The sequence below is a fragment of the Accipiter gentilis genome, chromosome 30, assembly GCF_929443795.1.
Source record: "Accipiter gentilis chromosome 30, bAccGen1.1, whole genome shotgun sequence".
In the NCBI taxonomy this organism is placed as follows: Eukaryota; Metazoa; Chordata; class Aves; order Accipitriformes; family Accipitridae; genus Astur; species Astur gentilis.
The window spans coordinates 398,511-420,781 of record NC_064909.1 but is presented as its reverse complement, the minus strand read 5'-3'; the positions used below and the strand labels follow the sequence as shown (position 1 = coordinate 420,781).

The following is a 22,271-nucleotide window of genomic DNA, read 5'->3' as shown; positions in this document are numbered from 1 at the left end:
CTGTGACCTTTTGTTGCTCCTCTCAGGCACTTCACAGTCTTCAGTGTGACACCCACTAAGTTGCAAAGCCACATCTCAGCAGGTGACAGCTGCTCCTGCTGTCTTTCTCACTCTTTCTATCTGGTAACAGCATCCTCTTAAACACATTGTTGCATTTGCACTGTGACAAGCAAAGCTTGCAGAATAAAGTCAAACAGCTTGATGTGAAGCTTAGGCTCAACTCTTAGATGGGAATTGTAGTTCTGTGCACACATCATCCCCTTTGCATTTTGCCCAGGAGCAATGGAGTAGTGACAAAAATATCCCTTAGGTAGCAATTCTCATGACATTAGTCCTTAGCCTGGCTGGAAGTGTCCTGATCTGCAGTGTTTCTGGCCCAAGGTAATTTAGCAGAAGCTTGTGATTGCATTGAGCTCCAGCCACCTCTGGTTGTTGCTCAGTGAGGCAGTGTTTGTGGAATCTCAAAGACTTCATTATCTTGGGGCTTGCTGGATTTTTATCTAAAGTTATGTGGGCTGGAATCTTGCAGGCCCAGACACGGGAGATCACAAAATCAATTCTGCCGTCTATTAAATAGGTGTAATTCCCATCACCTGCAGTGAAAGTTACAATTTTGCAGTGGAAGGTGGAATTGGATCCATATGTATTACAGACAGAAAACCCATCATTGGCTGGCTTCCTCTGGACCTTTTTCCAAGGTCAGTGCAAGATACTTTCCAAGTGTTTGTGATCAGTGCTTCACTCGGTCTACACTGGACTGGAGATGCCAGTGTCTCCCACCACCTTGCTTTACCATTAAGAACTGAAGTGTGAGAGAGGGTGGAGAGCAAAGCCTACTGCCAATAGTTTCCTTTCTTTGTACATGGTTTTTAAGTGGTTTAGCTTGTGACATTTTTCATTCTGTGAAGGCTTGGATTTTTTTTTGTTGGACTATATTAAGCACTAAAACCATTGAAATTAATTCCTCCTGGCAGATCACCCTATCCCCACAAGCTACCTTCAGTCCTACCTCCTCCATCTTCTACTTCAGAAGAGAACAGCAGTGTTATCAAAGTTGTTTGACTGGTATTGAACAGCAGAGATGGTGTTGTCCTCTCTGTCCTCCTGTGATCCTTCTGGTAGAAGGATTATTCAAGCTCTTTTTGGTGTAGCACTAACACTGGGTGTAACTTACAATACATCCCCTTACTTCCATGGGCTTAAGCACTTGTGCTGGGTTGTCTGTGTGGACACACCTTGCTGAAGCAAAGCATGGGGTTCAATTTCAGTGCAATTGGATCAGCCCAAATGCTGTCCAGCATTAGCTCCATCCTTGTTATTTAACAGCGGGGCAAGAGTGGCCGTAAGGGGTAGGTGAAACAGGCACTTGGCTAGGACCAGTAGGGATGATAGGTGCTATGGCCTTGGTGCCCACTTTGTGCCTCTTAAAGCTCTCTAAGTTAGGGCTGGTAATGACTGCTGTAGGGCAAGCCCCCTCTCCAGGGGAACACAAGTGGGCTTTGTTCTCCAGGGTCTTCTGTGCTTTCCAGCTTGCTCCTGCCATGTCTATGACAGGAATAGCCAAGGCTCAGACCTTGTCAGGGCTGAGTTTTGCCTCTGTTTCTGGGTAGGCTGAAGCAGAAGGGCACCAGCCTTGTCTTTACTTGGTCACAGGTGCTTGCAAGGTTGGAGGTGGAAAAGGGCCAGTCTGGCATTGCTGGCAGCCTTTTATAAGCGGTGTTTTAGCCATGACCTGTTCCAGATATGGAATTCATGTGAGCTGCAGGCAGCTGTGTACTCTTTCAGACCTGAGTGGGAGTCTGTCTGTCCTTTAAAACAGACCAGATTTGGCTTGGCTGCTTCTCACTGCTTGTAAAATACCAGGGAAGCTTCAAAGTAATGGCATGCCAGGGCTAATGAGACTGAAGGCTTTCCTGTTTTGATAATGCACACTTTTCTGGTCTCTTCTCATTGTGACACTAGATCTGCTAAGACCTGTACCAACACATGCTTTGGGTATGCACAGTTTGACCAAGCCCTTTGCTACCAAGATCGTCTGCCAGGGCGGAAGCCCAGAGCAGTACCACTGTCCTGCTGCATGGACCCAGAGCTGTGCAGCCAACAGCTGGCTATAGAAAACATGCTGTTCTTCCATGGGTGCTTTGTGAAAAGTCTTGAGGTGACAGATATGGAATATTCTGAAAAGCTGTTGGCTGCAGTTGGTTGTTAGTCTGTACGTACTTTATTGAAGATTTGCTGCAGCGTTTTAAAAATTGTGAAGTTCAAGGACTGAAAATTGACAAATTCCAAAATTTGAGGTCACCTGAGTGATGTGAGTCGTTATGGTCTCTCTAGCATGGTGCTGCAATGTAATTGACAGCTATGTTGGTGTAAATCCTGTGCATCTTTCTTTAATTCAAAGCTGCTTCTTAAAGAGCAATGTTAGTGTGAATGAGAACAAATGCATACCTGTACCACTCTGGAAAGAATGTAAAACTAAGTTGCTGATTGTTTGTGGTCATTAAAGACCAGAATTCCACACACCCCCCCACCACCCCCCCACCCCTGAGTTCTGGTCAAATTCCAACTTAGGTAATTATATTCTGCTTCCCTAATACCCTCTGAAGCTTCAAATCAGTTTAGATTGCTTTTCCCTTTCTAGACTGAGCAATTAGATAATGTTCCTAAGCCCTGTTAACCAGCTGTGTTCCACCTCAGAGGAAGCTGCTTTTTATTGCTTATGGAAGCAGCCCCCTTCCCCCACCTGTGTACTTAAAAAGTTTTTTTGATATGAGAAATGATAGCTAAATGTGAGGTAAAGCAAATTCTCACAGCTGGGGTGTCTGGCATCTCCCGTCTGCTAAGGGCAAGCTGCAGAAGGTGCTGAATTCTCTACTTGTTCTGCAGTATGCACCAGCTGCCCTGGTTGGTTTTGATGAGAGGAACACACTCTACAGCAGTGCAGATGGGAAAAGGGTGTTGCTTGTGTTTCAGTGGTGGAGATGGCACTTGGAGTAACAGGTTGCAGAGGAGGCAAGAGATGAAGGCTGTGTTGAAGCAGAGTGCAGTGGGCATGACATGGGGAATTATGAACTGCAATATGGGGAGGGGGAGGTGTTTGAGGCTCCATGCTGCATATATACATCCAGTTTTCCATGTTGCACTTTCTAGCAGAGCAGCTGGTGATACTAATCCTTTGCCCTTATTGGTCACTTATAGCAAGGATTAGCAGAGCATCCTCCAACTTCTCCCCTGTAAAACTGAAGATGGTGAGGGGATGTTTGGCTTGTTCTTTTGCACTGGGCAGAGAGAAGGGATGTTACTGCTGCATAGTGCCACACACATTTTGTATTCCTTTTGAGCCTCCAGTGAGTCAGTGTAGAGGGGAAGTGGTTTCTCAGGATTTAAAAGCGAGTACTGAGTGGAGCCCCTTATGTGAAGAAGGGTGTTTGTTTAGCTTCTCATGCTCCCACCCCATCCCATGGAGTCCTCGAGTGGCTGTTGTCTCTTTTGTGGTGGTGCAGTCTGCTTCCCATCATCACTTGAAGCCCTCTAAAGAGAGAGGATGTGTGCCTTCCTTGCTGTGGTGCTGTATCAGGCCCACCCAAGATTGTCGATAATCACACCTATTACTGTAATACCTGATGTAAGCTCAGATCCCCTTGCCACATGCCTTCAAGTGATAAACAAAAAGATGGCAAGCCTGCTACAAGACAAGTGCTTTGGGTGCTGTTTTCCCACCCTGTCTTAAACCTCTGTCTGTGGGGATAACTTGGGCTGAATGCCAGAACAAGTTCCTTGTTGCAAACATGAAAGCAGCTGTGGAGATGCTTCTCTGGGGACATTTTAAAGCTTGATCAGGCTCATCACTGTGGAGCAGTAGGGAGAGGCTGTAGGGAAGGCTTGCAGATGACCTGGCAAGTACCATGGGACTCTTCTGTCTGTAATATGTGTGGCTCCTTGAGCTCTTTCTGTAGCTCATCTGAGTTTTGGGGTTGGTCCATTTGCCTATGAAAAGTGTTGGTATATCTGTATGCATGTATACAGGGAAAATCCAGAATTTCTTTTATCACTTTGGCATTAACCAAAGAGAATTCGCATCAGAAGAAACCATGTGGGAAAATGCAGTAAATAAGAGTGAAGCCTAATTAACAGTTGCACAAAAAATCTGCAGGGCTTGGACATGCTGTGGATGTTGGAGTCCGCCAGGGAGCTACTGTTGCAACCTGTGTGTGTAAAGGCAGAATAGTCCATGCCCCTACTCCCCAGTACAAGGACACAGGGCGGTGGGAACTCAGTCACATGGAGCATCTGGAGGGCTGTTTTGTTTAATGCATGTACAGGGGTATTGGGAGGGGAGTATTCTGTCTGCATCTGCTGTGCTGGGGAGAAAGCTGGTACTCAAGCAACTGAAGCAATTGCCAGCAATTTTCCTTCTCTGGTGGTAATTGTTCTCCAAGAAACTCTCCAAAGGCTTCTCCATCTGAGTTGCTTTTGGAAGTAGCTGTACTGAAAAACATTTCAGCAACCACGCTTCTCATACTGAAGAAGTATTAAGCTGTTGGTATGTATTTTTACAGAGCCACTGAGCTAGTGGCTCTCGATACATAGGACTGGTAGCTGTCTGCGCTCCAGGGGACTTGAATCCTGCACTGCCAAAGGAGTGGTATTTCTCTACTCCAGGCTAGTGACTGGAGACCAGGACTTGAGATGTATGGGAGTGGGGCCCCGTGGGTGGGTTTCCAGCTTTTTTTCGGCTCCCTTCTAGGTGCTTGTGGGGTCCCTGAGCACCTGTTTGCTCTCTGCCTATCCAGTTCCCCAGGCAGCAGTTGCTGTGTAAAGGGTTGTGGGCTCAGAGCTGTGCTGCTTCGGCTGTGTTTGGTATTCCTGACTGCAGTGCGACTCTTTCTGTGTTGCTCAAGAGTTCCAGTTACCCAAAATCAGCTTTAAGTTTAATGCATGATTATCACCAGGAGCAAGAAAATACTTGGCACTGTCTGGGAGACTGATGGTACTGGGCTTAATTAATGGAGAGCAGTCTGTCCCCACATGCATCTGGCCCTGCCTCCTCATCCTTCCTATCAGTATCAGATTAGGTTTGTTTTTAATTATTTTTTATTAAGTGTTGCAAAGAACAGTAAAACCCACATCAGATTACTGAGGATATTAATCCTTTGCACTTCTCTAGCACATGTCATCCAGTGACAGAGGTTTGTTTTACAAACATTAATTACAAAGCTTCATAACCCCCCTGTGAGGAAGGTAATAACTGCAGTAATACTTAGCACTTACATGGTGTTTTGCATCTTCAAAAAGTTGTATAAACAATAAGCTTTAAAGTACCCTGCATGACACGGTAGTGCAATTATTCAAATGACACATGAGGAGACAAAGATACACCAAGGGGAGAACTTGCTTGCCCAAGGTCACACATCAAGTCAATTACTGACTAGTACTCATTGAAGATTATTCTCAGTTTCTGGGTTTCCCTCCCACTCTGTGACTTCCTTGGTGTCATAGTTGAGCAGGGATTTGTGAGAGTGGTATAGGGTAAAGGCTGTGAACTGAAGACCATTAGGTGCATGTCATTGAGCAAAAATACAGGTTGCCATGTCTCCTGGGTGGAGCTGGGGTAGTTTGGCTGAAAAACTTTGGGCTTAACAGGGTCCTGAAGAGCTGTTTGCTGTCAATGCTCAATGGTGGCTGGTGGTTTGGAATATTTCTGCTGCTGCAAGGGAAATCCTTTGGTGTTTAATGAGTAGCTCCCCAGCTACTTCAGTTGGCTCCCTGCCCCTCTGCTTGGCAGGCAGCAACAGGGAAAGCACATGGCTGATAACTGAACTTTAGGACATGATCAAACAGGGAGAGTTTGAAGGCGTGGTGACTGTAATATGTGACAAGAGTGGCTCATTTTCGGGTGTTCAGAAGTACACTTGCTTGTTGGCCTGTGGGAGGAGGAACAGCCCTGGTTGGACCCATTGCTGGAGTAAGGAGAATGATGACTTCTTTTTACCCCAGCCAATTTCATAAGCTTGTTCAGGCCAACTTGTGTCCCTCCAGATGAAGATTAGCAGCAGCGATCTGCAAGACTCAAATGGTTCTTGGTTGTTTCCCTAATGTAATTTATAACAGAAGCAATCTTTTGTTACATTGGGCTTTGAAATGCCCCAAGATAGACGTGCTGCCCATCTCAGTGAAACAAACTGGTGGTGCCTCAGTAATTGATGACATGTCTTGTGGGACAAACACTGGGAAATAGTTCCACAGTCCCTGTCAGCCATCAGTGTAGTGGGCTGCTGCAGAGATATGCTTCTCTGGGGCATAACCAGATCTGGAGTCTTTCCCCTTTGTGCAAAATTGGAGCAGGCTGAAAGTGGGGGCAAAACTAGCTTTTAGAAGGTAAACCAGTTCCTTGCGTGATGGGCAGCACAAGGGACTTGCTTATCTAGGGGATGGCAGTTCAAGTTTGCACACTATTGTGGTTCAAGTAAGTGCCTATTTTCAGAAACTGTGCCTCTTTCCCTCTACAAACACTTTTTTCTTTTAAATGGGAAGTCCACTGTCTAGTTTTGTGTTAATTTGTCCAAGGGTGTTCTGTAACAGGCCAGGCTGGTTGAGGTCTTTAAGAAAGGAGGCCGGTTTGAGACTTTGCTCTCCTTGGGAGTTTGCTTTCCTCCTGTCCCCTTCACAAACCAGGGGACTGTTCTGTTTTCTGTGGGATGGGCTACTCTGTGTCATTCCACAAACAGCCAAAGGCCCAGGAGTCTTTTAAATAAAATGAAATTTCTTACTAATATCAAGAGAACATCAAATGGAGCTGAGGATAAGTGATTTTAAAATATGCTGAGGTCTCAGCCTGCCTTTGGCCTTGCCTAAGTAGGCCAAAGCCTTTTCTCTTGCAGAAGAGAGTTTGAGAACAGAAGTCTTTAAAGAGCTTTCCTCTTCAGACACGCTTAGGCTTTGAGGCTGGTGCCTGTCAGCTTTATTTCCTTAGTGTCAAAGATCATCTTACTTCCTTCGTGAAGCTGTTAGCTAGACCCTGGCTGCTTTGATACGGCTGCGTTAGTCCCCAAATCCCCTGTTGAACAAGCTGCTCAACAATGTTTGCACAAATGCATGGTCTGGGTAGAGAATTAATCTCTGTCCCTACCCCCTGTGCAGTCAGCCAGCTGAGAAATTATTTTAAACACCGTCCCATGTGCATTAGTGCTTCCCCAATTTCCTCTGCAAATCTTTGGTGTTTCAGACTATCTTTTGATTCTGCACAGATGCAGAGTAATAAAATTCATAACCTTGCTTTGTGGAACTTTTGCTCCCAAGTTCATTGCTATCAGTCTCTCACCAGGGAACAGGCAAGCCAGCATCAGCCTGCCTTGCTTCTCCTTGCCTGTGTTTCAGTTGTAATCAGCTATTTTTTTTGCAAAACTCTTTACTGGTCCATTTTCCTTCCCTCCTCTTTTTGTCCTCTTCTTCCCCCAAACAGATTAATTGAGCTGCTGCAGCTGTTTCTCAGAATGAACTCCATCAATGTAGCCAGCATGTAGCAATGCCAGAGCTACTCTTATTTTGCAGGGGTTGGGGGATGCTCCTGCGACCAACAGCTGGCGCTTGTGGTTGAGGAGAGATCTTTGTAGTAGTGGCCAAAAGCCCATCTCGTTTGCGGGAACAGCCTTGCAGTACTGTGGTAGTTAATCACACGTAAATCCAGAAAGTGGCCCTCTCTGACTGAGAATAGCTGCAGGTGGAAGGCAGACTACAGAAGGCTAAAGCTGGTAACTCAGTGCTGGAAGCACGTTTGTGTTTTACTGCCTCTGAAAACTCCTGGATATGCAACTTGTGCACTGGGTATTTACTCCCCCATCCCCTCCTAAGTCTCCTGAGCAACACTAAGCAGAATATTGGGCTGAGGAGTGCCTGCCCAGGAAAGGCAGTGTGGCCAGATGTGCTGCACAGCTGGAAAGGAGTAGACCGATAATCTGTTAAAGGGAAACAATGCAAACTGTTTGTTATGGTGTCAAGAATATTTCACTGCATGAGAAGCATGTGGCAGATGGGGAGTGACAGAAAATGCTCCCTGTGTGCAGAGCCTTAGGGGTTCCCCGTGTTCTGCCAAAGCAACTGGCAGGGGGTACCCCGAGTCTAAGAGGGTTGTGAAAGACCCTCTTCTAGCATTTGTGTGCAAGGGGAGATAATGTAGCAGTTCCTGCATCCGAATTTCCCCACCCTAAAATCAGTCACAAAAGCGTATGGGCTGACTCTGGTATGGGCACCACTGCCCCCTCCTGTGTGCATCAAGGGATGCTGGTTGTGAACAAGGCTGTGTTGCACACCCCTTCTAGGCCAAATGACTGGTGTTCAGCACTCTCCCATGATCCTGAAGTCCTTGGATGCCATTGCACGTGGGGACACACTTTGCCATGATGTCCTGCCTGGCAGCTTCAGAGCGGTGACTTCAGCGTTTTGTGGACATGCAACTAGCAGCTCTGCTGTTAGGGATGAACTCAACTTTGCGCATAAACCAGGAATTTGATCTCTCTATGTGTGAAAAATGCAGCTTACCCTCTACAGATTGACAGTGTTTAGTCCTAACTGGAAGAATGGATTTGCAGAGAATTTGCAAGTCAATCTATTAATTGGCTTGAATTATGATTATTTTTTTTTTAAAGTATCCTCAGTAAGGAATTTGGTGTTTGTCAGTCCCTTTCTTTGTCTGGAATTAATAATGTAATAGCACAGGCTCTTCAAATGTGGCATGTAATTAGAATGCATTGAAATCTTATGTCTAGGCTAAATTTGAAGAAAATAGGTTGTAATTAAACTAAGTTATTAACAGTTACTATATCTAATTATTGTGACTACATGGTTCTGCTCTGGGTCAGGTGGAAATCATTATCCCAAACTCAAACCAATCCAGGACTTAAAATGAGCGCTAATTAAGAGAGGAGGTATGCACACTTAGAACACCCCAAATACCAACTCTTTGCAGTAGTGATGCCGTGCACCAGCAACATTATGACCAAGATGTATTACTGCCATCAGCTCCAGCTGAGATGAAACTGAGGTTTAAGATATTGTATATTTTCCCTCTCATTCTCAACCCTTGGCATAATGAGCAGAAGAGAAATAAATGCCCTTACCCTGCTACATCTGGATTATTTTTTTCTTCAGTATAATCTAAAATTAATTTCCTGGATTAGTTGTTCGTGCCCCAGGGAATAACTGCAAGAATGCTGTGCTGTTTGTATCTCTTCAATTAGCTGTATGTACTTTTTCCTTTTTTCACCTTGTTGCAGGTCTTGCAATGACGTATCAGAAGGCTTCTGCATTGTGTTATGTGGGTGCTGGCCATCAGTGACGGCACTTCTTATGGGAAGGATATTTCTTCTACCCTCTGTCCCTCCTTCCCTTCCCCTCTGTCTTTATTAGAAGAGCAGAAGGGAGAGAAAACAAAGAGCTGAGAGAGATGAATATGGTCTATGAATCAAAGCCTCTGGAAACACTTCTACGGGTTAGTTACCTTCCTAGTGAGAGTGGGAGACTTGTACAAAATTTCCCTCGAACTGTTCTTTCCTGTCCCTAGAAAAATGCCAAGGAACTTGGACAGGAGCATTTTAAATGGCATCTATCTAGCGCTCCTTTGTTGCCTATTTTGCTACAGCTAATTAAAAGAGAAAAGCCTTTTAATATTTAAGCACCATTAACTTGGCTGAATTATTAAATGTCAATTTGCATTATGTGCATAAAAGGATCAATAAACAAAGAGAATAAAACAATGGAGGTGGCTGGGGTTAGAGAGATGTCAGCTCCTCTTATCAGAACCAGAGGGAATTGCTTGCTTGTCTGCCAGGTTGTGGTTATTAATTATTGGTACTTGAGAGGGAAAGAACTGGGGACTTCCTAGAACTCTGCACACCAAAGGCACTGCAGGGCTGTAAAGGATACTGTCAAGATAAAACATTACTTGGCTTGATTTCCAGGGGTGTCACGCAGCCCCTGTTGCCTCAGCTTTGCTGGCGCTTCCTTTCAGTGGTCTCTCTCTTCCTTTGGGGTGGAGTTGAGCTGTTGTATTTGCTTTTCCCTTTCTAGGTCGTTTTCCTTGCTGGCAGTAATCTTCCTGCTCAAGTTCCTTGTGCTGGCAAAAAGGGATATGGGAGAAAATCCAGAGGAAAACAGTTTTTCTTGAGTAAACCCTTCTGTGTTGCACAAGAAGTTTTCTTCCTCCATTCCCTGTGACTGTGAATTTTTAGTGCTGTATTAGGCAGTGTTGGAGGCTAAAGTTTGGCCTTTGCATTGTAAGGCACTAGACTGGAATTAGGTATGGATTGATCCCAGGCTATGCGCTTCAGGCTTCCCACCCAACAATGCACAAGCCATTTCATTTCTTTATCTTCCCCAGCTGGCAGCACACAATAACAGCATTTCCCGACCTAACAGCACTTCTCAGGGGATAAAAGCGTCAGTGTTTTTTGAGGGACTGTATGGGAACCTATTTGAGCACAAAAGCTTCTTTCTGCCCAGGGGCTGTATCACCAGCAGCATCCCTGCATCTAATCCTGCTCTTGCTGGGAGCAGATAAGCATGACAGAGGGGTGCCAAGTCTCTGCTGTCCTCTGGGTCCTTGGCATCTCTGCCAGGGTTGCCAGTGAGTGGTTGTGCTGGGGTTTGTGCCACAGTTGCCTGTCCCCTAACAAGTAGTTTGGGGCTAAGAACTGATCTTGTGCAGCCATGGTGCTTTCATCCCGTGGGAAGTGACTTTGCTGCAGGGACCTTGGGTGCCTGTGGGATGGGTACCACTGTGCATAGAGCTTCGGACAGAGAGGAGTCCCTGCTGCCTGCCACTTTTCAGTAGTAAAATTGGATTTTAGATACTTGAATTAAGGGTAGAATTTGTATTTCCAGTTCTTTCTAACTATGGCAAGAACAAAACAGGCTTTTAGTGAAATTTTATTTCAGTCTCTTTCTTGTGGCTCTTGTCACCCTCTGGCTCCTACAGTGATTTCCCCCACATCCCCCTCTGCTCCATTTCACAACTGAAATAGCCTTTCGCTTTCTGTGGAGACTTGGGTATAGCAGCAGGTAAACATGGCCATTTGTTGAATCTTTCCTCCTGCATGGAGGGAATGTTTGCACTGCCATCATGGTGTGATTGCCCTTGCATCCCCAGCTCCCTCCGAGCCAGCTAGATGAGGCCCTGGAAGCAGCGGAGCGGTGACAGGCGAGAATTTAGCATAGATTCAGTGCCTGAGTGTTTACTCAACTTCTCAGATGGGCTTTGTGGTCTGCACTGAGCTCTGTGCCTCTGCAGGAGCTTGTCTGACAACAGTGGAGCTGCTTCGGTCACGTGGACAGGGAGGTCTGCAGGAGAGCTGGGGCACCGGCTGGTCAGAGCTCCAAGTGTCTTGCTTTGCTAACCCCACAGCCATGCACCCACCCTCTGGAGTTAGCAGCCCTGAGTTTACAACATCCGCTTTGGTCCTCCATGTAGAGAGAAGTCCTCTCCTCCAACAGCTCTTCTCTGCCAACCCTTCTCCTGCTCACCAGATCCCAGTTTCCACCTTGGTATTGAAGAATTTGGGCCTCAAGATTTAGCATCTTGAAAAGCACCAGTTGGAGTTTCATGGAAGTAGTTATATTCCTACCCAGCTTGTGTTAGTGTACTCTGATTGCATGCTGGTTTGGATTTTGTTATTTTTCTTCTCTATTGTTTTTAGTATACTTGGAGCTTGAATCTGTCTCTCTCCCTGTGTTTCCAGGGATGGGTTTTAGCACATACGTGTGACTTCAGTGGTGTCCTCACCAGCAAAGTCTGGAGCACCCTGCTAGCCAGGAAACCCAGTTTGAAACCACTTCCTCTGCCTTTCCTTATTTTTCATGATTCAGGAGCCATAGTTGTTGCCTGATATTTTATTTTTTTTTCCCTTTTGATATGAACAGGAGCCTGTAGTTATTCATTGATTAGAGTTCATGCACCTTTGCTGCTAATCTAGTTGACAGATGATTAGCAAATTGACATTTTTTTCTTTCTTTTGAAGAGATGAAGTTTCTGTGTTGTGTTCTCCTTTCATCTCCTATGTTAAATGGTCCAGCAATGAAACAACAGCTGAGTTTCAGAGTACGCTGGTTTATAGATCTGTGCACACGGACTTCTTTGTTGAAGAGTCACTGTTGTACCAAAGTGGCTTAAAGTATAAAAAAGGAAAGGAAGTAGAACAAGCAGCGCCAATGGTGACTTTGGGAATGAGTTGATCTGGAATTCAGGGGAAAGAGGAGAGAGGTAAAACCCTTGGGACCATTCGAGCAAAGCCCATTTGCCTGCAAAAGTTATTAGCTGCAGATCCTGGGGACATCACCTGTTGGGCTTTGCTACCTGTGCTGACAAGCTGCAGCATGCCTGTGAAAGGCAGTTTTCCTGGTTGAATGGGGATGTGTAGCTTCAGTGGCTCCTGCATGCTGCAACAGAGGAGCAAAAAAGGAAAGCAGAAGTGTGAGATGCATGAAGAACAGCTGACTTGCATCTCCACTGAGCCACCCTTGGCTCTTCTGCTCGGAGGCTCCTGGTGATGAGCATGCTGAAAGCTGAGAGCACAAGGGCCTGTAAAGGCCAGAGGGTCAGCAGGCTTTCTGGATGCCTCTAACTGTTCATTCCCCTTCAGAGGGTGGTGGATGCATGGAGCAGCTAGAGATTGACTCAGGGGACTGGAGACCTGGTGAAAGTTTCCATAAGAAGGCAAGGGATCAAACCTGCCAAGGACTCTTGTGCTGGCCTGTCCTCTGAGGACTGGGACTGTTCCTGCAGCACACAGGCAGGATAAGCGAGAGTCAGTACTGCCCATATGCAGTTGAGTTCCTCTCTTTGTAGCCCTCTTTTCTCTGACAGGACTGTTTCATTTTGGGGTATTCTACCAACTGACAAACAAGTCAGTCTGTTGGTGGTCTCTAGAATAGAGGATGCCTGAGTTCTCCCCCAAGCTGCTTGCTTCATTTGTGTTTTCCCCTAAAATGCTTAGGAGCTTTTAAGTAGCAACCACACAAGCAATGGGATTTTAAGTGCAATGCTTTGAGCACTTAGCTTGGCAGGATCACCTCACCTGAGTGTAGCTCTGTGGCTCATTGGGTTTTGCAGCAAGATTTACAGATACAGCTCAGGCTCTGAAGCTGGCACAGTAGGAAGTGGGTTGGGAAAGATGATAAAGTCTCTTTTATGGCTGTTATGAGACAGACATGCTTTTTTCATTTCCTAACCAAAGCTGGAAGCTTCCAGGACAGTATCTCTGAGCTGCGGGCTCTGACTGCCACCATATCTGGAGCCCCTTTTAAGACAACCTACTTTATATTGCTGGCATTGAGTCATCTGTACAAATTCCACTCAGGCATATGAGTTAGGCAGTGATCCAGAGTATGCCACTGTAATGTTGTGTGTGTAACATCTGTCACTCGATTCCTATCAAAGAAAGTTGCCAATTGATTTCGCTCTGCTGCTTGATACTCTGCAGTTAGGTGGACCTATGTAAGAAAATTTTGGGAACACCTAGGAAAACTAGCAAGCTGCTGCAGGCGGCAGAGTTGGAGATTTGAGGGGAGGTCAATAATGATCTGGTGACTCTGATACTTACAAAAGCACAAAATACCTCTTTAGTTTTAAATTGAATGAAGGTCTCGGGAGCAGCTGTTGCAGTCACTGGGGGGTGTACCTGCTATTCGTGACATCTCACGTGATTTTGTTGCTGCCGTTTTTCTAAAAGAAACAAAATTATAGAGATGCTTCAAGGAAGTGAAATTGATTAAGCAAAAAGTTATTTTAAGACTGTGCAAATCATCTGACTGAGCTTTGCAAAAGGAAACTCTGTTTCTGGAGATGCAATCAGCCAGAGATGTAAAGACATAGTCTTGGTCTCTTCCAAGTAAAAAAAAATCCCATGCTATTTTAAGTAGCTAAGTTTTCACGCTCTATGATTACTTTCCACAACTCTGTCATTTCTCTGTGTACATCCCATTGAAAATCATATTTTTCTCTTCTCGCTCAAGAGTGCTATGGAGTGTTACATGGGGTTAGACATGGTTGCTTTGCATATCTCGGAAGTGGCTGTGTTTCTTTTGTGGGTGTATTGATGCTTGTGTTTTAGTCATGATCAGTGTACAAATACCAAAGGAGTCAGAGACATTTTGCTGCTGAAATACTGAAATATGACATGTTCCCTGCTGCAAATTTAGGCCAGGAGTACAGTAAGCAGATTTTTATTTTTTTTTTGAGCATACATGGTTTGGGCTGCAGTGAGAACACTGATGCATGGGAGCAAAAGAGCCTCAGTGGAGATTTGTCTTGTTTGGCATCAGCATGCAGGGAAGGCTTCCTGATGACTTTTACTTTAGGGTAGCCTTATGGTAGCACAGAGCTGCACAGGCAGCACACCATGTTGGAAGACTCAACAGGAGGAGCCTAGGCAAGAGAGAAGTCCCAGGAGTGGGAGGAGACCTGGGATTGTGGATGCACTTTGCTCCTCAGCTGTCCCTGGGAGTTTGTGCATTGCCTGCCTCTCTGCTATGGGACTAGCCTGGTCTTGTGTTAAAAGTTGGAGTCTAATCAGGCTGAGCTGTACCAGGCAGCTTCAGCTGGGGAAGTTCCCTGCAGGGGCTGTGCACCCTTTGCCGTTGTGCTGGGCGAAGAGGCTGAAGCGGCTGAGGTGCAGAGGAGGAGGAGGTCCCCAAGCAAGCAGTCAGGGAACGTGTTCAGAAAGTGGTGGTGACAGGGGTTCCCCTGGGCAGGCTGCGCAAAGACATCCAGTGCCTGAGCTCAATTACACCCACCCACTACCATCTCCTTTCCCTCTGCTGTTGTACTGGTCTTAACTGCTGATAGGTACGGGCGGTCTTTCTTCAGCCATTAATACACTATTGATCCACAGTCCTACTGACAGTCTTAATGGACACTGATTATGTATTATTATTGCCATAATCATCTGCAAGCTGGACTGAATTTTCCGGTTCAAATGGCCCATCGATATCATGCCCTGCATTGTGGGCTGGAGCTGGACTGGTTAATTTGTTTTGTCGAAAGTTTCAGCAAAATATGTGGTCTTCATCCACAGTGGAGCAATCAGTGAGACCAGCTGAATAGTGGTGGAGCACACATCGAGGCTGCTGCCATCCCCCCCTAGAGCTGGCGTGAGCAGGGTGTTTTGTTTGACTGCCAGGATGCTGTCTCTTGCAGACCCTTCCCATCCTACTAGACCTTCCTCTCTCCTGCTGAGTGTTGCTAGCACACCTCTTCCCTTTACTTATGGTGCTGGCTTCTGTTTGTGCTCTGCTAAGGGGACATGACCCCTTTCTTAAAGGTCTTCATGTTTGTGTGCCCCTGCTCTTCAAGCAGAGTTGTTCACTGCATGAACAGACAAGTTAAAATGCTAATTAAGGCAGTGACTTCAATGCCTAAGATGCTCCCTGGGCGCTTTGCCGTGCAGGGTCTGTAACTAACAGTGCTGCAGGAAAATTCCACCCAAGGACAAGCAGTTACTGAGAGTGGCTGTTCAGCAAGGAATGCCACGTGTGGATTTCCTTAATGAAATACTTATTCAACCCCATGTGTTCCATAAACACCGTATATTTTTCCCCTTTCTGGGAACTCCCTTCAAGATGCATCCCTTACATGCCACTTACTCAGGACGGGAAGGGTGAGGGAAGGAGACAGGCAGGTTCTTGAGGGGTTTAAGCAGCAGATTAGCAGCCGATGCCCACGACCCCCGCCCTTGCTCCCGTGTAACAGAGATGTATAGGAGGACATCACTTGCCTTGCAAAGCAGGGTGGTAGATTAAGCCTGAGGAAGAGGGAAAGCTCCAGGTGCAGCTTCTCTCCCCACCCTGCAGGAGGGTGGTAGCAGAGGTGGGTGGATTCAGTGTCCCTGTGTGTAGCTGGAGGTTTCAGGCAAGCAGCGTTGGAGATGAACGTTCTTCGTCCTTGAAGCCATCTGCAGGACATGTGCAGGTGGCAAAGGTGGTGGTGGGACAGAGTCTAATGGTGATGGCTAGTGTTAGCTGGCTGAGAAGGCTGGAGTAAAGTGCAGTTGATGCTGTGCTGCAAAAGGGGTGAGCAGCGTGCCCTTACCGTTGCTGACTGTGACTGAGGGAGTCTCAATGCAGTATCTGTCACTCACCACCGTCCCTGTGAAAGAGCTCTCATCATTGCTATTGTAGCAATGGGATCTCAGGCTCAAAAAGATGAATGGTTAGACCTATGAACCAAATATGGATTACTCAGTCCTCTCCAAAAGACCATTTCTCTCTCCTTTTCTGCATTTTAATGGTATTAGCAACCTCTAAGCACCAAGAGTCTCATAAACTTTGCAGATTATGGTAATAATAACATTGTACAGTATACTACACTGGGAATAAAGTTATTTTATGCACTCCAATTTCCTTTTCTTTTAATGTGTAAATATATCAAGTGAAAACTTAGTAGGAAATCTCAGTGCAGAGGCCAAATGCATTGCAAGTCATCCCTTTCCTGAGGAAGGGCCTAGTGCTGCAGGTTCAGAGTCTGAATTTTTTCCCTTGTAAAGGATCTGGCACTCAATATTTGGCTGGACTAGTTTCTCTGGAGGACTTTGTATGGGGAGCCTTCCCTAAGTTGCTCTCTTACCTGGAAGTGGAATGGAAGTAATGATGCATCTGTCCCTCAAAATGTTGGAGGGGGCGGAAAGGGAAAGCAACCTGTCTGCTCTTCCCCCATAAAGGTCATCAGATGTCTTCCTTGGACCTCTGCTTCAGGGTTTGCCAGTCTGAGGAGAGGGGTTCTGCCCCAGCAGGACTTCGCAGGGCAGGTTGTATCTGTGCAAGGGTTGTTCTTCATGGAGCATTGCTGAGAATGACTGAGATTAATGCTTCATCTCCAGCACCTGGCCTTGTCCTCTGGCCTTTCGTTTCCCTCCTAAGGGCCTTCTGTGAAACTGTTCACTCTGATAGGCATGGTCCTGCCATCCTGTTGTGCTGGCAATGCACAAACTGTCTGCATGCTGAAATCCTCCAGGAGACCTGGGATGATGTCAAACAATAATGTAGTCTTTCTGTTCAAGCACATTAAAAGTGCAATTAATCCTCACAATCTCTCTGCCCATCTGTAATACAGCATGAGGTGACTTTCCCAGCCTTTGTGTGCTGTGGCAAGCTGAGCTTGGTACAGAGACCTTCCCGAGCCTCATCTTGTGATTTAATGCAATCCCATAAGAGCTGGGTTGGTTTGTTGCTCAGCCCCCATTTCACTAATGTCAGGTTGTAACCAAAGGCAGAGTTTCCCAGACTCCTGTGCCATCTACCTGAGTGCTTTTCTTTCCAAGATAACCCCAGGCTTTCTGAGCTCCCTTTTGAGAGATCTGGGTTCATATGTGATTTAAGACATGGAAAATGGTGGCTGTTCTGCTGGGGACCTGGTGCTGTGATTGCAAGAGAGATGTTACAGCTTAAGCAGTGGAGGTTCACTTAAGTATGTCCCTTTCCAATGAATATAGCCGCAAGGTATTAGTAATGGTAACACAAGCAAGTTAAGACACCTATGAACAAAGCTGGATGTGTACACTCTTGCTTGTAAGCTCCATTGCAGCTCAGTGGATCCAGGGAGAATTTGGGAGAAGAGGACAAAATTACAATGCAGGGCTTATCCCTAGGGCTGTTGTTTTGCTGTAGACTAGTGCCATATAATGTTTAGTAGTGCCAAATAAGGATTAGTTTAAACAATATTTTTATCGAACTCAGAGAGACACCAGCAAATTACCACAAGGTATTTTGGCACCAGAATAGTTGTTCAAAAACAGTCTAATCCTGTACCACTGTACCTTATGATTTTGCTGTGGAAAATCCCCATATGGAAATACCTTTAGGCAGATGGCAGGAAAGGGTTACACAAGACAGATGAAATTATGGAAGTGGGATGGCCAAAGGGAAAAGAGTGTAAGTTGAAAGACTTAAGTTGTATACCATGTGGGGTACAGCAGAGCCACTTAAGGAAACACTGAACTAGGAGCTAGAGCTGCAGACAAATATTCTGATTCTCCATGGGGTGGCTGGAAATGAGGTTTTGCAGCAAGGTCATGTTTGCAAAGGGAGAATAGAGCCACCAGCTGGCAAATGCAGCCCAGAGACTGTGCAGAGAGGTTACGAGAGCTTTGCTGCTGCAGGGTGCCAGGACCCCACTGAAATGCAGGCAGCACAGGTTGGAGATGGGGGGGAATATGGTTCGGGATGGGAAGGGACAGGGTCTCTCTTTTGATCAGAGCAGGGATTCTTCAGCATCACAGCCTGGGTGTTGGCACTGTGAGTGATGCTCTGCAGTGCATGTGAGGTTAAAGATGTGGTGGCAGGTCTGCAGAGGACTGATCTGAGGGCTGAAACAGCACAAGAGACTGTCATTTGGATTAAGGTGTATTGGCAAAGGTTATATAGGCTTCTGAATTACTCCTCTGCCACTGTTTGCTTGACAAGCATTCATTATGTCTTTTCCTGATAAGTCACTGTTTTACTTAATGTATTTACATATCTGTATGTATATCCAGATATATCTGTGTGTTTGTTTACACATATGTGTGTAAGCACATATATAGGTTTCTGCTTTCTCCTGGGTTCAACAAGACTCTTCTGCCAACCAAGCAGGGCAAGGTCACTCATCTGCTCGGTTGTATCGGTGAAGCTTTGGCAGTTGGCTTCATCATTCCATGATGCTCAAGCAATAGCAGGCACATTGTTGGGAGCCCTGCAGAGGGGGAGGACAGGACAGGCTGAGGAATTTGTCCTTGTTTTTGCCATCATATTATTCAAATACACGTTACTTCAGTTAGTCAACAGTTTGGACAGTAATAATGATTTTGACAAAGTGCCACCTCCCTGGAAAGACAGAAGAGGTGCAAAAAGGAGAAGCTTGCTGCATGTGCAGTGCTGCTGCCTGGGTGCTGGGTGGCCATGGCAGGTTGTGGAGCCCGAGCAGCTTGCTGCCCACTAGCCCTGTGTCCGCTCTTGTGTCACTGCTGCTTGGTCAGTGCATTGTGGTGACACCAGTTTGTACAGGCTGACCTCAAAGGCAGATCTCCTCTGCTGCCCAAGCCCAGTGCTGCTGGTGGATTAAACCAGCATAAATCTGAGTACTTCCTTTGCCCAGGTGATTGGATTTAGAGCATTTTGGTCATGCCAAGAGAATGAAAAAAAGAAAAAAAAAGTAGTCTTCGAAAGTCAACTAACCTTGAGGAAAAAGTAGGTGCTCAGTTCAGCTTTAACAGGTTGTGCAAAACCTGTGCTTGTTTCAGAAGGCTCACTAAGGCTTGTTGCTTTAAACCCTTTGATCATCTCCTCAGTGGTTTGCTCCTTTGCATTGTATTTCACTAATGGGAGCTGGAGCTGTGACTCCAGAGTCACCTGGAAGCATTGTAGCAAGACAGAGAAATATCCCAGGGGTACTCTCACTGAGGCACCGATTCTTAGACACATTTCTGTGTTTCTCTGTTCTTGAAGTGTGACTGGATTTTTCCCCTCGAACAAGCACAGGTGTCCCATTGGGCTGCACAGTCACCTTCAATACATCTCAGCCACTTTGGTGATCACACAAATGCTTTTGGAGTAGGGACCCAAGGGCTGTTTGCACAGGAGTCTGGAGCTGAGGCTTTTTTCTTTAAAAAACCCTGTTCTCCTAGAGCTTGTCTCTTTCTGCTATTGGTCAGGGTTACAGTGGGACATAGTTGCTTTGTGGGGCATGAAGTTTTTAAACTGTTCTGGGAACTTGTTTTCCACGTATTTTTCCACAGCACTGGTCTTCACTTGTTTTCCTGGCTGGACTGACAGTAACTGGGCTCTGCCTGGAGCCCTAGCTGGAGAGATCCCTAGAGATTATGGGTCCCCTGGTCGACAGAGGCTGTTCACTCTGGCTCAGGGCTGAGATAGGTTGCTGTGTAATTTGGGAAAGAATTGTTTCTCCTGCAGCGTCTGTTATGCCTGTTCTAGGGACGTGTGCTAAAAGATGTACAGAGCTTCAAGGCCCTTTCTGACTCTGCTCAGTAGTTATCCCAGTCCCCTGCAAGGTAAATCATAGTAATCAGGCCTGGTTTAGACAGGCGTAGAGCAGTTGTGATTTGACCAGGTCCCTGCTTTAACCACTCACGTGTGCTCCTCTCTGGGAGAGATGAGAGCAGGGAATTCTTGGTTCTCAGCCCATGCAGGAGGGTCTCTCCCAAAAAGCTCCATATTCTGCTTTGCAGTGCTTAGAGCTGCTCATCCCAACAGGACCAATGGTTTTAAAATAGCACTTGATACCAGCTGCCTAGGAGATGGGGAAAATTGTTCAATTTTATATCTCCTGAGACCTTTGTGTCTCATACCCAGCACTGGCTCTTCCCCTCTGTGGCTTAAGAGGTGGCTCTTCCACCCTGCCATGGGGGCTGCCACCCTGGGCAGTGGATGTAAGGGGCTAGGGTGCTGCTTCTTTCCCTTTTTACCTCTTGTTTCCTCTCCACAGCTCCTGCTCAGGCACAAATCATCCATGCTGGGCAGGCGTGCGTGGTGAAGGAAGACAACATCAGTGAACGTGTTTATACAATTCGGGAGGGGGATACACTGGTCCTGCAGTGTCTGGTCACAGGACACCCCCGGCCACAGGTAAGCTTTCAGTCTTGCCTGTCATCCGTGCTCCCCATGGCACTTCTTTGTAGTCTCCATGTAAAGGAAAATTGTGGGCAATGGGGTGCCCAGCTTTCTCCTATGTGTTGGAGTCAGGCAGGGAAGCCTTTTAGTGCAAGCACTAGCTTGTTAAGCTATGAAGCATCGAGCCTCACTTTCATGGAAAATAGTCCACAAAGCTTTGCAGGCGCCTACACAGACCTTCTAGTGGTGTTCAGTATGTGAACTCCCCCAAAAATCTGAAAGCCCAGACTGAATCCATTATACAAACCACCCTCAGATCTTTAACCCTTTTACTGCAAAACAGGAGCAGGCTAGAGGAGGCTTCCCACATGTGCTGGCCATAGGAGTTGGTCCTTCATGGTCCATCAGTCTCTCAGTTTCTCTGGATGTACAGACAAGGGGAACCTGCTTGGGGGAGTTTGGGAAGTTGTTTGTAGTGCAGTTCACTGAGCCCAGTGCAGAGCCCACTGGTCATTGCTTTATGGCCACTGACCAGAGGCAGATTCAGACTTGCTGCACTGGATATATCTATGCTGTGGTGAGTCACAGTTCAGTTTACAGGTATGGACCTGAGCTTGGCTAACTGTTGCAGTCCTTCCCCAGGGACCCTAGAGAGTTGCATAGCCTCAAGTCCCATGCAGCCACCTCCCCACCCTTCAGATACTCAAGCAGGCTGGTTCAATGTTAGTGTGTTAGTGTGGATGTGCCTATAGAGATACTAGACCAGAGCATGGTGGGGGTGGCAGCTGGTGCATACTGCGAGGCTGCATGTGCCAGAATACACTCAAGGGAGCCAAGTACAATACATGTGCCTTTTTGGCCCCCTTCCCCAATCCTGCTAAAGATATTTGTGCTGAGAAGCCATGCATCTGTATACATCAATCAATGGCTCTGTGGACTTGCTTGTGAGGAGCTACTTGGCTAAGAGACTATGACAAAGGAGAGGGAGAGAGTCTCAGCCAGCAGGATTTGAAATGGTTTATCCATCAAAGCATATCTTGGAAACAATAAAAAAGAAATGATCTCAGCCAAGCCAGCAAAAATGACCATCCTAGGCTTGTGACAGTGATAGGCACATGATAACTGTGTACATCAGAAATGAGGAAGGTGGTAGGGCTGGCCCTGCCTAAGGATGTTGTAGGTGTGGGAAGGTGCTGGCAGGTTGCAGGATTTTGAGACTGGGTAGCCAGAGAGATAGCTGTAGCAGAGCCTGATGCAGACACAATGGTAGTGGGCAACATTGTGGCTTGTCATTGCCTGGATATGCATGGGGGACACCAGAGCATGGAACCAGGCGTGACTGGGGAGGCTGGAACCCATGCACATGAAACATGGCGTGTGTCCTATCTCTGCCCTCCCTCCTCATGGATAGATTTCTTCCCCAGTAAAGCTCTTGTCCTAACCTTTGTTTAATCTTCTCTTTTCCCTTCTGTCAGCCAGTCATTAAAGCATGAAAATGTGGCCAAAATACTTAAATGAGATTGAAATTGAAAAGATTAAAGAGCTGGCTAAAGTGTCCTTGCAAACAGGAGACTCTGAGAGTCATGGGGCCCTCAGACAATTTCATAATAAGCCTACAAAGTCTAAATAAATCCATGGTCATTAGTTCCGAAAATCTGCTCAGCCTAGTGCTCCGGGAGTGG

At 46.4% G+C, this 22,271-nt stretch overlaps 1 protein-coding gene across 4 annotated transcripts in view; it reads left to right on the top strand.

The window, feature by feature from the left end:
* MDGA1 (MAM domain containing glycosylphosphatidylinositol anchor 1) overlaps positions 1–22,271 on the top strand; it is a 156,240-nt gene that overhangs the window by 27,762 nt on the left and 106,207 nt on the right. For all 4 annotated transcript variants that reach the window (XM_049833814.1, XM_049833813.1, XM_049833812.1 and 1 more), the window contains exon 2: positions 20,465–20,604. In XM_049833814.1, coding sequence (XP_049689771.1) covers positions 20,465–20,604 — 140 coding nt within the window. The remainder of the gene's footprint in view (positions 1–20,464; positions 20,605–22,271) is intronic.